Raw genomic sequence first — 16,246 nt, forward strand, 5'->3', positions numbered from 1 at the left:
CTCTCATGCAGTTTGAGGTAAGAGTTCAGTGTACCATGTTCTGATCAAGATGCAAATTAAGCTGAAGTCACCATGATCTCAGAAGCCAAGACTAAACAGATACTTGTTTTGTCTAGTCTAAGGGGACTATCTTCACATACCGGTTCTTAAAATTCCTTTTTCATAGTATCATGTGCCCCTTGTGTGACTTTTGGGGGCCAAGGAAGATTAATATCTTCAAGAGCCTAAATACAGAAGTTCACTCGTAATCTTAGTGCTTCGTGTCTGGCTAAAATATCCAGCATGAAAGCTCTGCAAGGTAGACATGCTGTCTAAGGTGACTGTGGATGGTCTCACCGATCACATAAATCTTGAAATATTTTTGAGATGTGTATGTTTAAATGCATTGGCCATATGTTCTTAGTTATGCTTGCTATAAATGATGAAGGAATGATGTACAGCACTGAAGTTATTCCAGTTTACATCAGTGTAGCTGAGAGTAGAACATGGCAAAGGCTTCTCCTAGCAAAATACTCATGGGATATGATTAGTAAAGTCTTATGCCAAAAGTTGGTAGACATCCAACAAGACTTCACAGCATAGTATTTCTGGACATACTCCAAGAAGAGAATGATCCAAACAAGACCAGTTGCTGATGAAAGAAGATCAGAGTTAAGTAACAAATGTCTATGTGACTGGGAATTATGTGTATGTATTGCATAATATATACCCAAATATTTATATTCTATATTTAAGTTTGCTCTGGTATTAGTTCTTTCCCCTTTTCATATGGATAAGGGTAGCTGACGAAACAACACAGTTGTATTCACAGAGACATCGAGATAACCGAAGGTCAAAATGAAGGAATAGTGAAGAAAACAACCAAGGCATGTTAGAACATTAATCTAGTCAGAGCAGAGAGCAATCAGTTCTGACTTCTTCTTATGTTTAGTATCAGGTTTTGCGTAAGGCTAAGAAATCTATCCAGAAGCTGGAGCAAACCTTGGGTTCTTTGCTGAAGATGAAAGGTACTGTATGCAAGTATTTGCCTTGGACAGAGTGCCTGGACTTGTTTGTTATTTATTTGTTAAATAGAGACAGATAGGTATGCGGCTGAGCCCATTAAAGCATTAGAGCCAACTGTGGCTTTAGTTGTAGCAATAAGCAAAGGATGGCGCAAAAGTTTATCAACTCGTGGAGCACTGCACCTCAGAAATCCCCCTCTGACTCTTCAGTCGTTCCTACCCCCTCCCCAGCCTAGGTGAAGGAAGGAAACAAGTAATTCCTGCTATCCCAAGGCAGCAGGTAGTTCAGGCAGAGTGCCCTTGTCACCCTGCTGCCAATCTACCCCCAGCAGGTGTGGGGCTTGCCTGGGTCCTCAGGCTGAATGTTTGGGCTCCCATTGAGAGGCTGCAGGAGCATGTGTGCTCCTCCTGGCTGCAGCAATGTGGCACAGCCATCACGAGCACCCAGCGTTGCAAGTCAGCACAGCCAGAGCTTAAACTTCAGAACAGCAGGCTCTGGTGTGAGTTAAAGGAGAAGGACAGAGAAGCTGTTGAGGCTTTCCTAGTATAGGAAATGGAAGCCTCTAGTTAAGAATTTACTGCGATAGAAACGGGTAAGAGAGATGCTGCAGTTTTGTTTTCTTTCAGCTTGGCGGGTCGTCTTCATGCACTCCTCCGTTACAGCCTGCGACACCATGCGTCACGCTGGTCTAGCATGTGTTGTCAGCAGTTGAGGCAGCTCCCGCTGTGGGGCTTCACGCCCTCGCCATTGTGCCTTCTGTTTACTAATGCTGGCCATTGCCTCCAGTGGTGGCAAGTAGGACTGGGGGCTGATGGGGTAGGGACTTTGGACATATTTTTATGTCCCTTCAAGTGTCCAAATCACTGTCAGCTAGAAAAAAACTTTGCTATTCATGCAACTTGCACCTCCAATAATTTGCATCAATTAAAAGTCCCAGTGCTTAAAATGAGCACATCTCTGAAGCCACATCCTTGGATAACCCATAAAAGTCAGTCATAGGTAGCAGGAATAGTTTGACAGAGCAAAATTGAAGGGATCACAAGCAGTGAGGCTGGTTGAGGAGAATTTGGAGGTAAACTTCCCCGTATATTTACTTACATATATGTACAATTCGTACTGCTTGTGAATCACAGGTTGGTTGTCAGGGGTTTTTACATGCAATTTGCTCATTATAGGGCAATCACAAAATACTGTATTGACTGGTGCTTGCCTGGACTTTGATTTGCTGGTTGCTTTCACCATCAGTTCTGTCAGACCAACATTAGGAAGAAGGCATTGATTCTAAGTTCTTCAATGATCATAAACTCCCAGTATTGCCAGTTACATTGTAGGAGAGGCAGAGGTGTCTCCTTTCACATCATTTTTGCCTAATGAAAAGCTCTGGCTTGTGAAGGACCAGTTGTCGAAATTACTCTGTTTGACTAGAGCTGAGGGTGAGAGGGAAGCCAAAAGTGCCACTGGTGTGACCATAACCTTTCTGCTGACAACAGAGTCCTTCAGTTTGGAGGATGGGAACCCGTCCAGCTTGGAGGAAGTCAGGGAGGAATATGTCAAGAGGTACTTCAGCAATCACAGGTAAGGGCTTATATTAATCAAGGAAAGATGATAATACTTTGCATTTGCTCCGATCCCAGCATCTCTGAACCTCGTTGTCATTGTTACTGAATTTCCAAGCTGAGGCCTTTCATCATGAGGAAAAGATGAAGAGATTTCACCTGGACCCCTGTAATCCCGTACAGTGCATGAACACTCTAAGCATGTTGTTAGTCTTGTTTCCAGTCAGTGCTTGTATTTCCTTTCCCTTCTATGTAGCTCATCTCCACCAAGGACTTCTCATTTGCCTGCAAAGCAAAAAGAGGAGGAGAAAGCTGGCTTGGGAAGAATGGCCCTGGATTCCGGAGTGACCATGACAAGGGCCTTATTAATCCAGTTAAGAGGTTGTTCATGTGGCTTTTTTTCCTGTGTGTTCTTTCCAGCACTGCATCAGCCTCGGAAGCTGTGAGTGAGAGTGACTCTACCGTCTGGTATTTGATTCAAGAATGTGAAAAACAAACAATGGAAGAGGATGGGAAGCCAGAATTTATCCAGTCTCCGGACACTTCATCCCCGGATCTGGTGGCATTTGAACGGTAGGTGCACCCCACATTGCCTTCAGTTTTTTTAATTTGTTCGCATTAACGCCAGGCTCCGTTCGTGCAGCCCTGCTGGAGCCTGCATCTACCTTGCAGAAGCCTTGTGCCAGCTACTTTGGCCCTACTGGTGATGAAATTGAGCACCTCCCAAGTACCTCACCTGCGACTTACATGTGAATGGACTCCCAGCATCATAGCAGCCCCCAGCTCTCCGGGCCTTGGAAAATCCCTGAGGATTTTACACCTATCCTCAAGAAAGAGAAAAAAAATTCTTTCAAGTGTGTCAGTCCCTGTGTGGCCATGCTTTACCACTGTCCAGATAGCTTGCAGAGTAAAATGCAACATACCTGCTAACAGTAGTGGTTTAACAGGCAAGCTCAGGTGAAATAGGAGGTTATTAATCCAGAATGATTTATGCAGGTGTGTGTTCCTGTGTGTTTGTGATATCAGTACCATTATCAATTTGTATCCCTGCAATGGGGCTAGATTTTAGGAACATAGGAATTGCTGCACCAGATGAAATTCTCAGAGTCTAGCTGTATGTGTTCTGGGGAGGTGCAGGAACTAGAGGTAGGCAGATACTTTCCCCCACAGTGATGTTCATCCTGCCTCTAATGGCATTGTTACGGGGAGCTTGGACACTGTTGTCCCTTCCAGAAATAGACTCTTAGCTCCTGGCAGCTTGGAGTACTTTTTTTCTGGGATCAGAGCAGGGTAAGGCTGGATGCGACCAGGGAAGGTCATGTAGTCCTCAGCCTGCGGGCTGCAGAATAGTGGTGGTCTGGAAGATATCAGAAAGCACTCCTCAAAATGTCTGCAACACAGGAGGAGGACTGGAACCTAAACATTTACATGTGTGTTACACTTATAGCTAGTGGGTGCGAGTCTGTAACCCCCTTTAGGATCAGCTCCTAAGTGCCTGATGCAGGACCTAAAAACCAAAGAAAGACCACTGTTTTCATGTCAGTGGTCCATGTATTTTAGTCTGGGGTTGTAATGGTAAAATTACTGGTTTTATCAAAGTTATTGATACCTTAAGACTGAGTACACATGATTCATCACATTCTTCCCCTTGCTGTCAGACAGCACTAGGAGGTACTTAGAGGTCATGGATGCTTTTCCAAAAGGATAAATGATCATTTCATTGTAAAGATTTGAGAAACGAATGGACGTCTTACCTATCCTGTACCATCAGGCAGAGTCAGTTTCACCCTAACCATTCCAGAGTTAAGAATATGTAGTGCAGGAGAGTCCACAGCTGCAGCTGGCATCCTCTTCCACAGCATCACCGCCATAAACAAAAACTTCCGCGGTTCCTTCTTCTCTTTTGCTTTGAACTGGTGCTTATTTATAAAATTCCGTTGGATTACTGAGTTTTTCATCAAAATAAGATTGCAGGTCTGCCAGCAGATGGCACCAGCCTCCCACTACTGTTCCTGCTTTTGCTCCTGTGAGAATCAGAGGTGGCTGTAGCAAGGTATCATTTACAAGACCTTGAAATGGGCTGAATCAAGATTTTCTGGGGGAAGTAAGCTCTGCTTCATCAAAGACTGCACGACAGAGCCATAAACACCTGACTTTCCCCTTCTTCACTGACAAGGTAGACCAGGGCCTGTACTGTGTGGACTCTGGCACTTATCCTACAGTCTTATGGCAGACTGCAGTTGGTTCATAGCTAATTCTTCTCAAAAAATGATCTTTTATAACAGGCATCAAACAATAGGGACTCTTCAGCAAAGAAATAACAGCCTTTTGGTGATCATCTAATCACATTATTTGGGAAGCATCAGAAACGCTTTGAGCTTCAACAGACTTTTTTTTTTCCATGTCCAGCAGCAGGAGCTACAATGGTAGGACTACACAGTAGTCTGTCCAGTGCAAAATATGGTTGTCTCCTTCCAGCTGGGAAGGAAATAGTTGAGTCATGGTTCAAGCTTAATTTCTTTAGTCAAGCAGTCTAATGGTGGTTCATATTCTTCTGTTTGAGAAACTCCAGATCCTTTGTTTGGAGCTGGACATCCAGAATCCTTAGTGAGCGCAACACCTTACATGAGAACGTTTATTCCCCTTCCGGTATTTTGTCTCCAGCAATGGTGGAAAATACTCCAGAGTATGGAAACTGGAGGTTAAGCAAGTTTACGCTTGCGTGCAGAATTATCTTAAGATTTTCAATATTGGTTTGCTGGAACAAATATTTAAAAAAAAAAAAGACTGAACTCTTTTGAGTTACTTTCTCATGCAATGCTGTTCAGTTAATCAGTAAATGTGCTCATTTGGGACATCTTCCAAGGAATCATTTTGAGCCCAAACTTAGTAACAATGACTGCTGTTTATAGAACTCTTGGTTTGTACTCCTTTGATCTTGTTATTTTCATCTGAGAAGCTCTAAGCATTTAATTAATGTAAAATAACCTTCAGTGCTGCTTTCAAAAGTAGACATTATTATCCCTGGTTCACTGTGCCACACAGTGCTAACAGAAGAAGCGGGCTCGTTCTGAGATTTAGTCACCAGGTTGAAATTACAACACTTGTGTTCCATTACCAGTTTCACTACAGACTGCATAGAAGTCAGTCTTAGGGATGCGTTTCCTCAGATATAAAATGGAGGAAATTGAGCTCACATGCTTATTTAAGTCAGAGCATCCATGCCTGGGGTAGTCTCTTTCTAGCTGCATGTATAGTACCTAATACATCAGGATATGACCTCAGCCAAGGCTTTTAAGTGTAGTGCAATGCCAGTAAAAGTATAAAAAGTGACTTACAGTGTAAAAGCCTCAAGATACAAAGGCAAATAACTCAAAATCTATTAAATGCCAGAATGAGGTTTGCCTGTGCAACAAGTACAGCCTGCAGCGCCTGGATCTTCTGTTGTGAGGCAGTCCTGCTGAGGCTGTGGCTGGAGCCTGCCTTTTGCGGATGAAATCTTGGCAGAACAGAGTTGCCAAAATCTTCAGTGTTGGGCAACCTTCAGTAACTGTATGAAGTCTTAGAGGGGGGAATCAGTGAAGTAGTTATGAATCAGAGTTACTCCCCAGTCTCCTGCTGATTTACAGTAGATGGCTACCTCATAGCCTGCTCTTAAGAGATGCTCCCTTTCCTTTCATTACAGATACCTGTATTTTTATAAGCACACAGTGGACCTGCTGATAGAGCATGGAATTGTTTGCACTGAGGAGGTGCCTCTTCCTGAGGTCTCCACGGCTATTTCCCACCTCTGGCAAGAGCTTTCTGAAGAAAGGAGAGACAGCATCTTGCAGTACTGTAGCCAGAGAGATTTCCTTGTGGATCCTAAGGCTGCTTGCCAAGAGCCTGCGTGCACTGAAGGTAGTGTGAGGGACAGCCGAGGTAACAGTGAGGAAGCCAGTGGTTCCTCAGTCTCCACACCAGAGGAAGTAAGTGCTTCTGCCTCTGAAATTCCAAGCCTTCAGATGCGAATTGGCTCTGCAGCTTTTAACTGGAAACATACAGTAGTTGTAATTAAGCTTTCCCAAGACCACTTGAATGCATAAGTGGAGACAATAAGCAGTCTTTGAGTAAATGTCTGCACTGAATTATCTCTTGGTAAGATACACAGCAAGCTGTAGGAGTGCAGCGGTAGTAATCCTGCTAGTCTTCACTGACCTGTAGAGTTTCTGTGCTAAGTAGCAGTTAAATTTGCTCTAACCTGCTCCAGGGGGAGGGAGCAAGAACAAGAATTATAGAGTTACTGTGCTCTGCAAACTCTCCAAGGAGCACAGATGAGCTAAATCCAGAAGGAATACCCAGTTTGCCAAGGCCTGCTGTGTTTTGGGTTGGGTGGCTGTTTTCATCAAAGCACTTAGTAGCAAAGAGAAAGTATTTGTAGACCAGTTCCAGTGGTACAGGGCTAATGACTGCCTGTGCCATGCACCTCTGCAGAGCCAAGGAGTCAGTGACTGAGTAGACCAGGGCATTTGTTAAAAAGAGATGAAATAACAACGAACTCTTTGTAAACCGTTCCTCGAGCACTGATTGCTTAAGCAACTAGATGCTCGAAGACATGTGTAATCTTATTAGCTGCAAGGGAGGAACAGATGTCCACCTTTAGCATATAAGTAAATTGCATTGACAAGTTCTTTTTGAGTCACAGGACACAACTCATACTGCTGACCTCCTTAGGAAATGTCATGGGGATGTTGCATGTACAGTACTTTCTGGCACAGAAAATGTGTGGACTGCATTATGGCAGAGTGAACTAATGAGCTTATCGGTCTGTCACAGGGAGCATCCAAACTCATTGTAAGCCAGGTCGCGCACTGGAGTCAGATTTGGGGAGACTGGCTGGTACAGCTGAGATCTCTAGCTGTAAGCAGCAGCCCACAGCCAAATCTCTAAAGCACTGATACAATTCATGTTTTTTACTGCTTTCTTGGGAGATGTAATGCTAAGTCTAATTCCTAGAGGTTGAAGCACAGGCCTAAGGGAATGGACTAACCCTGTGTTCCTAGTCATGAAATACAGTTATTCCTTATTACTCCTGTCTCCACAAAAGCCTCTTGGTTTACTCTAGCTGTAAACATACATGTTAAATGGAAAGAAAGAATATCATGCTTTTAAAGACTTCGTTGTTAAAAATGATGCCCTAGGTAAAACTTTTAGGTGGCTGGATATGTTGACATCTGAAGTGTTTTCTCTGATAGGTAATGTTTGAAGATGCGTTTGATGTTGCTGCTGGTTTTCTTGACAGAAACGAGACTCAGGGAGTGTCTAGCCAGAGGTAAATTACAAACTCGACCCTTTTGCTAGACAGAGTAAGTTAATAGCCCACTGTCAATACTCCATGGCAAGTTTGCTGTGGAGTGAGGCAATAGCCTAGCTTCCTTTTTTGTGCCTAATTTTTAGTAAATGGTTAGAATAGCAGCCTTCAGTAATTGTGCTCACAATAATACTGTCTCCTAAAGTGCAAAAGTGAAATGATTAATGGGTATTTACAGCAGAATCAGTAAGAATCACTTATTGAGAGCACTCAGTCACTTCAGGACAACTAGGGTCCTCATTTTCTTCACCACTCTGCATAGCTTTCTGTCTTTTCAAATTATAATATTTGTAATGTTTTCGTTTTCTCTCTCTCACTTACCAGGTCTATGAGGACCATAATGCATTCCCTGGATAAGTCAACTAATCATAAACTGTACCCTCATTTAATGAGACAAAAATGATCATTTTTTAACATTGTCTCCCTTACCTTTTTCAAGTACCCTAATTCAGTCACAAGGAAGTGATCAAGCTAAAGTGTGGTTGACCTGAACAGTAACATCAGAGAAACACAAGACCTATTAAATAATAACATCTCTTTCCTCTGCAGGTCAGATGAGTTACCTAAAAGAGAACATGTCAGATACAAAGATGGCACTGCCTTTGGTTTTTCCCAGTAGGCCAAAGAAAAAAAAGGGTTGCTTTCCTCAAGAGGAAAATCACATTATGACTCACCTTTTATGCATTCTTGCTACTTAGTCTTTGTTAGGATTGTTTCTCTTTGCAAATAGTGTTTTTAATCTGTTGTTTTAAATGCCGTTTTCTACTTAGTTTTTCCATATTTAGAGAATTCTTTAGTGTGAATCTCTTTCTCTCTTTCACCACCATTCCACCTTGCGCTTGCAGAACAGAATGAATGGAAATAAGGTTGTTTTGGCTGTTGATCAGAATAATAATCAGAATATACATAATAAAGCTTAACACATATGTATCCATTAAATAACATTTATTAGGTCACAATTGCTGTGTGTTTTTAAAATAAGATTAAGTATTCCTTAATACTGCAATGTATTGCCGTCATCTTTGCAATCTGTTTTAGGTCCCAAATTTAGATTAGTATTTCAGTAGTCAACACTTATCCTGTTCCCTTCCTTCCCTATCACTCTGTGCCTTGTAATTCTGGACAGAGGCGTGATGGCAGAACTTTGTAAAATCACAGGGAGAATATAGAGGTGAGGTCCAGAATGAATATCTTAGTTTTTTGCCTGTTACCTTTACCTGAGTACAAACCTGCCAGTGATAGCTAATATGTCATTTCATGACCACATGTCGCTGCATTCACTCAAAAACCTAACAAAAGAAGCTAAAGCTGTTCCTCTGAACAACCCTACAAAATACACTACCAAATAACCATTGTTGCTCTCTGTTATAATGGATATATACTTTTCCCGAAAACAGTGTTACTATAGCTGTCATGTATCAGTGGATCTCTTTGTTGTGATACTGTATTGCTGTTCTCTGTTCTTACATATCTTCCTTGCATTTGTTAGACAATGTCTCATCAATACATCCACCTCCGCTCCTCCCTGTCTTGCTTGGCTATTGTCTTTAATATCAGAATCATCTTGAAAACAATTTGAATCTTTTTAAATTTATAAGTAAAACGTGGAGGAGAGAAAGTAAGCAGGAGGAGAAATGAGGGAACAGGAAATTAAATACAGTGTCTTGTTCCATTTTCAGTTCAGCATTTGCAAGCTGCACTTCTGAAAATCCAGAGGACCACCACAGACTCTATCTGCAGATCACTGACTTCCTAAAAAGCCTCTTCTTTGCTAATACACAGTTTTGCCAGGTAAGCTTTGCCAAAGACTCCTTACAGAAGGAGCAATGTATTTCTGTCATTGTCAAAAAGGGATTTCTGTTTTCTGTGCTTCTGATCATACTGTCCAGAGTCATTACAAATAAGAAATTGGGGTTGATCACTTCAGCTGTGCCATTCCAAAAGGTCAGTAGGATTGCCTTTGTTAGAGGCAAAGTGTGAGGGTTATTATTGCTTAGAATATTATTCAAAATGGCAAATGACATGAGGAATTTTTTTTAATTATTATTTGCATGAAAGTTCCTTGTGGAAAAGCTTGAGTGATCTCATCTGAGCAAGCGAAGCTGACTTCGCAGTTCTCCATTAGCCCCCAGCCACTTCATTCTGAGCTCAGTAAGACCACCTTCTGCTTGTCTGGGTGCCATGTTCCCTACCCTGAGCCCTCTGCTGGCAGGCCTTAGGAGTAGGATATTCATGTTCTTGAAAGAGCTGATAAACGGCTGCTGAGCTGCCTCTTAACCTCAGCCTACTGTTGCAGGTTCGCTGAGCCAGAAGTCATTGTATTTGCAGTGTTCTTCCTCCCCTTCTTGCTCTCCTGCCAAGGAGGTGGCTCAGAGCTTGCACATGGGTGCAGGACCGAAAGGGAGCTATCCCTCAGCCAGAGCATGCTTGTTTGGGCTCAGAGTCAATTGTACCTCCACAGTAGCCACTCTTTTGCTATTTTCTATTGCCTAGCTTCCACCCAGTCTCCGTTACTTGAGCAGATGCTGCTTTGAAGGAAATAGAGTGTTTGTGATGAGGGGTAATTGGGACAGAAAACAAAGCAGAAACTACTATTGCATCACTATCTGAATCTATCACATAGTGACTGCTGCATGCCATTTGGTTCCCCCCATCTCAGGGAGACAGTAGCACTAGAGGAGTTGCAGAGAATGGCAGCAGGCACAGCAAAAGGCATTAAACAGGAGCTACTAGAATAGGACTCTTCCGCAAAAAAGACTGAGGGGTACCATGAGAGAATTTTGATCCTAAATGGTGTGGATTTGGTACACAAAATGATTATTCATTGCATCTAACACCAGAAGAACTAGAAAGCACCCAATGAAATGAACAAACAACGTATTAAAAAATACTCATATGTGCAAATTACCAGATCTAACTCCTGGGGCATCAGTCCATTGACAATTACTAAATCTGAAGTTCCAGATACGATTTCCAGCTCAGAAGGCCCTCACAGCAGTTTGCCATAATGTGGGAGCATATATTGTGGAACAGAGCACACTGCATGCACAATTCTTGTACTTTTTGTCTAAACTGCTGGCCGTTGTCAGAGATCAGGCACTGATCTACACAGCCCTTTGGTCTGCGAATAGCTATGTTCTGCATAAGAGCAGAGCTCTTCCTGTGTTTATGTAAATGACCGTGAACTGAGCATGCCTAGAAAAGAAAGAAAAGCTTTAGGCAAGATACGGTATTTTACAGTTTTAAATTTCTTTTGTGAATGTCACGCCTGGCAGCATTAGGTGGTCCCATTTTGTCCTTCTGCTTGGTGCTGCATTGTTATATGTGAGCCTAGGTCCATCTCACAGCTCCCAGATGAGGTGGTATGAGAAGAGGTGGTGCTTCTTTCAAGCTTTAAAGAGGGACATTTGAAATAAGACTAGGAGAATGGGAATGATGGGAAGACAGGCAGCAAGAGAAGCTGAAGTACTGCAAACTGGCACTTGACTGAGCTCTGTGGATCCAAAAGGAAATAAAAGGCTGTGCGCGCTTCTTTTATGCAGGAACTTTGAATTGTCTGTGATAAGACAATAAAAAGGGAGTTTGAGCAGAAATCACCCAGGCTAGAGAGTACTAATAATGTGAAGGTCACAGTCTGTTTTGGTTTAGATAACTGCAGTACAGCACATCTAGAGAGTCCTGCCAAGAGGCAAAAAAAAAAAAAACTGACAAGAATTTTTTGTTTTGAGAGCAGAAATTCAGCTCCATCTCAAAGCAAACAGATTGAGGCGGTTATGGAAGTGGTTGCAGAGCAGGGAGAGGAGACGTTCCAGCTAGCTTGAAACGCACTAACTCAGGCAGCAGAGACCTCAGTATAGGCTACATACCTTACTCCAGAAATTGGGCTACTCAGAGCATCAGAGACTCCTGGACTTGACAGGGAAAGGAGCCCTTTCTGCTTACCTTATGGGTGTGACTGAACCCCTGCAGACCATTCCCCTTCCCTTGATGGAGTACCTGTGCTGGTGCTACACTAGCCCAGGAGTTTGGGCAGTTGTCATGGTTTAACCCCAGCCGGCAGCTATGCACCACACAGGCGCTCGCTCACGCCCCCCATGGTGGGATGAGGGAGAGAATCAGAAGGGTAAAAGTGAGAAAACTCATGGGTTGAGATAAAGACAATTTAATGGGTAAAGCAAAAGCTGCACATGCAAGCAAAGCAAAACAAGGAATTCATTCACTGCTTCCCATCGGCAGGCAGGTGTTCAGCCATCTCCAGGAAAGCAGGGCTCCATCACGCGTAACGGTTACTTGGGAAGACAAACGCCATCACTCCAAACGTCCCCCCCTTCCTTCTTCTTCCCCCAGCTTTATATACTGAGCATGACGTCCCATGGTATGGAATACCCCGTTGGCCAGTTTGGGTCAGCTGTCCTGGCTGTGTCCCCTCCCAGCTTCTTGTGCACCTCCAGCCTTCTCAGCTGGTAGAGCACGAGAAACTGAAAAGTCCTTGACTAGTGTAAGCACTACCTAGCAACAGGGTGGTGTGAGAAGCAGAAAAGGCCTTGACTCTGTGTGAGCACTGCTCAGCAGTAACGAAAACATCCCTGTGTTATCAACACTGTTTTCAGAACAAATCCAAAACATAGCCCCATACTTAGCTACTATGAAGAAAATTAACCCTACCCCAGCCAAAACCAGCACGGCAGTGCTGGGATAAATTATCCCAAGGATAAAGTGATGTCCTGGTGCACTGTACACACACTTTGTAGAAGATAGAGAGGTGGGTAGCAGGTACAGTACCAAGGCGAGGCATGCGATGTGCACCCGGCTGAAATATGAAAGACAGCCTATGGTCTCCTTTCCTTTCATCTGCAGAGCTGATGAGGTGATGGGTTTTATTGCTGGTCATTACATGCCAGTGCTATGTTATACCATTTCTGGTTAACTGTCCAGGTACAAAGTACTATTGTTGGATTGTGTACATTCACCATTTCGTAGTCACAGATCCAGTGAGTGCAGCTCCTCCTGAGCTGCTGCCCTGGCTCTCGAGGCGGCCAAGGGCATGGACCCCACTGGTATAAAATGCTTGAGAAAGCCTCACACAAGAGGAGGGAGGAAATCATTTGGACAAGGAAAGGGAGGGCTCTTAAAATGACAATGACCCAAAAATGAGAACAGGAGCATGCTTCCATGGTACATGGTAGAAGAATATTTCTGAGCATGAGATTAGTTAAGCAATTTTGTAATTTTTCAAGAGCTGTTGTCTTAAGGTCACATCATAAGAGATGCTTAGCAGCAAAGGCAGTAAAGAATTCATTTAGATTGAGGCCCAAAGGTTTTTACAATATCTAAGTGAAAGTCAGTGGTTTTTTTCTAAATAGCACTGAGCACCTTTACATCTTCAAAAGCACACTTTCTTTAAAAATTATGGAGTTTAGATGAGTCACTTGACAAGCAAGGATTTAGTGCTCCTTAAGCTATACATTTTTTAAACAGCACCTATTTTTAAAAGCAGTCTTGCCCTAAAGAGTCTTGCATCAATGCAGAAGGTGAACTAGATGGACTGCAGGCACAAACACTTTCATCTCCTAGACTTTGATTTCTCAAGAGCCATTTATTCTCGGTAAGCTGGTGAAAGAGACCATTTCCTTCTGTTGCTAAAAGAGCAGCAAAGCCTGAAGTCAGTAGAAGTTAAGGGCTCAAGGAAGCTCTCATACCTTCAGAGCCTGTCATGTGACCCACTTGCTACCACAGTCAGTAACAGCTGTCTAAATTACGTTAAAGACACAGGGTGGAGCCCTGTGATTTTAGAAAGAAATCGGTTGAAAATTTGAGCCATTCTTCATCAGGCACCTCAGCCACTTGACAAGTGCTGGTTGCCGATTCAGAGAGGAAGGAAGGCTTATGGCGCATTAGCTGGCACATGTCAGCACTTGACCAACCCACTGTATATTTGAAACACAATCAACTCCTGTGGTTTTTAATCCTGCTTGGCTTTGGGGGGCTTTCAGGAAGAAGATCTTCAGTTCGATTATGAGACTGTGATGCTGAGGTGCACTGAGACCTTCGATGATGAAGATTTCTAAACAGTATCCCTGTTTGCTAATGTTTTGCCAAGTATTGCTGGGTACACCAGGCATGTGAAGAGCAGCACCTCTTTCAGTGAAGCACCTCTCTGAGCAGAGTGTGGAGACACTGTGTTAAAGTGGTTTGTTACTGTTGACTTCCCATTCCCTCATCAGTGCTTCTTGATATCAGTTGAGTAATTTATACCTTTAAAAGTTCCAGGTTTTAGATATTTATAAAATCTTAAGAAATACTTTTGTCTATTGCTTTTTAATGTTTAACCTCACTTCACAAGTAAACTGAGGCATGTACAGTTAAGTGACCTTGCCTAGCATAAGCTGTGGAAGAGCTGCAGAGGGGTCATATCAGCAACAGCCTGCACACCCCCATAGGATACAGGTCTCAAACTGCAACCTGCAAATATCACAAAGTGGCCTGCACCCTGGCAGTGATTACTTACCTGGTGCAATTTTTCAGCTTGGGCTGATAAGGGAAGAGGGATTTCCTCACAGAGAGTGAAATGAGACTTCCATCTCTTAACGAGGACAGCAGCAGTGGCCACCCACTCCCAAATCACCCAGAGAAGTGCAGGCACAATAACACACTTTGGATTATTTATTTTGCAAAGTGTGTAAAGCTGAGTGATCAGCCCTGTGCTCTTCTGCCACATCTCATTCTTTGATGAGTAGTGCCGTTCAGATAGTGTCTCGGAATTAAAAATGCTGTGAAGATGGATAAAATTCTTCACATCTCAGAGCTATCATTAGAGGCTCTCTGCAGACTTGGACAGATTGTGTTCTGACAGTGGTTATGCTGAGGTCATGCTAACAGCCATCGCAAACAGAAAGGCTAAGAGCTTTATTTTAAAATCTAAACTAAAGCTGGCATGCCCAGGTATTCATCGGTCTTCAGCAGCCAGGCTTTTAGGATGAATCCAAGAGGGCTGCGCTGTGGCCCAACACTGCCTTGGTGCATAACAGCATGATACATGGAGCTGTATTCAAGCAAACAAATGTGGAGACTAGTACTGAAGTACAAGGGGAGAATAATTCCTCCAGAGCACCTTCTGTCCCTGCAGTTGAAGCTCTGGTAGCATTCCCAGGTGGATGTTTGCTAGGCTGCTGTGTTTGGAAGTGGGGGTGGGAGGTCCTAATTGCAGATCCTGTTTGGGTTTAAGAGCCCCTCTGAGTTTTCCAGGGTGCAGCCTTGCCTTTCCCTGGCCTTTCTAGTGTGCTTCATGTGTACAGGCTATCATTGCTCTGAGGCTATAGGCAATGCTGGCTCTCCCTCCTCCTCCTCCTCACCCTCTCATTCCAAAATGCCAAGCATGTACATCCCCTGGGCAGTCTAGGTTTTGGGACATGTGCTGGTTGAAATACATGTACAGACTTTGCAGTAGATCCAAGGTCAAATAATTCTTTCCTTTAGCTGGTACAAGACACATATATGTACCTACAGCAGTAAGTGTTTACATTAAGTGTTCTGCCTGCATTTTCTTATCTTTCTGTAGTTTTGGGGGGAAATAGGTTAGTTTTTCTCAGTATTGGGGATACTTTTTCTACAAGCTTTTAGCTGTAGAAATCGTACAGACTTCTGTCATCTCCAGTTCCATTTGCCACACAACATTTGGTCAGGTTTGTTACATTAATGATTCTTTCACCACGTCCATCTTAATTACTCCATCAGCTGAGGTCAAACTTGGCAATACTGGCATGTGCCGTAGGACAGCCATGTGAGTAGATAATGTTCAAGGGTTAACAACCTTTTCTTATTAGCCTTTCATCCCTTTTGAAGGCTAGTCCAGGACAGAAGTTAAACAGTAGAATATTTCATTTTCAAATTAATTTCAGCCTGCCCCCTACCAGAGGAGACAGTTTTAAATGGACACCATGCACTATGTAGATGCATTCCCTTGATCATCACACGTGAGAGCTTCTGATGCTTCACCAGGGGAATTTTAGGTTAAGACTGGCCTGAATATTATTGTGAAACAACAGGTGTGTTCAGGTAATGTGAAAATAATAACTCCTCCAAATAGTAGCAGGCTTTGTGGGAGGTGTTAGGACATTAAGGAGAAGATGAAGAACACATTACTCTGGCTCCTCCTGTCACATGATCATAGTTTACAAGAGTGCAGGCCTGCGTGTAACGTGGGAAGGCAGTTTCCTCTCCTGCAGAGCCCACACTAAACAGACAATAGCTGTTCTGCCCTGGCATGCGTGAAGTCTGCTCTGCCTTGGCAGGGAAACAGCCTTAATTCCTGAGCCCGTTACTGCTACATGTGTGG

At 43.3% G+C, this 16,246-nt stretch overlaps 1 protein-coding gene across 1 annotated transcript; it reads left to right on the plus strand.

Annotated features, from left to right (window-relative positions):
• The first annotated feature begins 922 nt into the window (after positions 1 to 922).
• STRA8 (stimulated by retinoic acid 8) lies at positions 923 to 13,979 on the plus strand. Its single transcript, XM_009321335.1, has 7 exons — positions 923 to 1,007; positions 2,496 to 2,580; positions 2,982 to 3,134; positions 6,247 to 6,529; positions 7,796 to 7,872; positions 9,591 to 9,702; positions 13,905 to 13,979. The coding sequence occupies exons 1-7, from the start codon at positions 1,001 to 1,003 to the stop codon at positions 13,977 to 13,979; spliced, it is 792 nt and encodes a 263-aa protein (XP_009319610.1). The 5' UTR covers positions 923 to 1,000.
• The last annotated feature ends 2,267 nt before the right edge of the window (positions 13,980 to 16,246 follow it).

Source organism: Pygoscelis adeliae, unplaced genomic scaffold (assembly GCF_000699105.1).
Source record: "Pygoscelis adeliae isolate BGI_AS28 unplaced genomic scaffold, ASM69910v1 Scaffold232, whole genome shotgun sequence".
In the NCBI taxonomy this organism is placed as follows: domain Eukaryota; kingdom Metazoa; phylum Chordata; class Aves; order Sphenisciformes; family Spheniscidae; genus Pygoscelis; species Pygoscelis adeliae.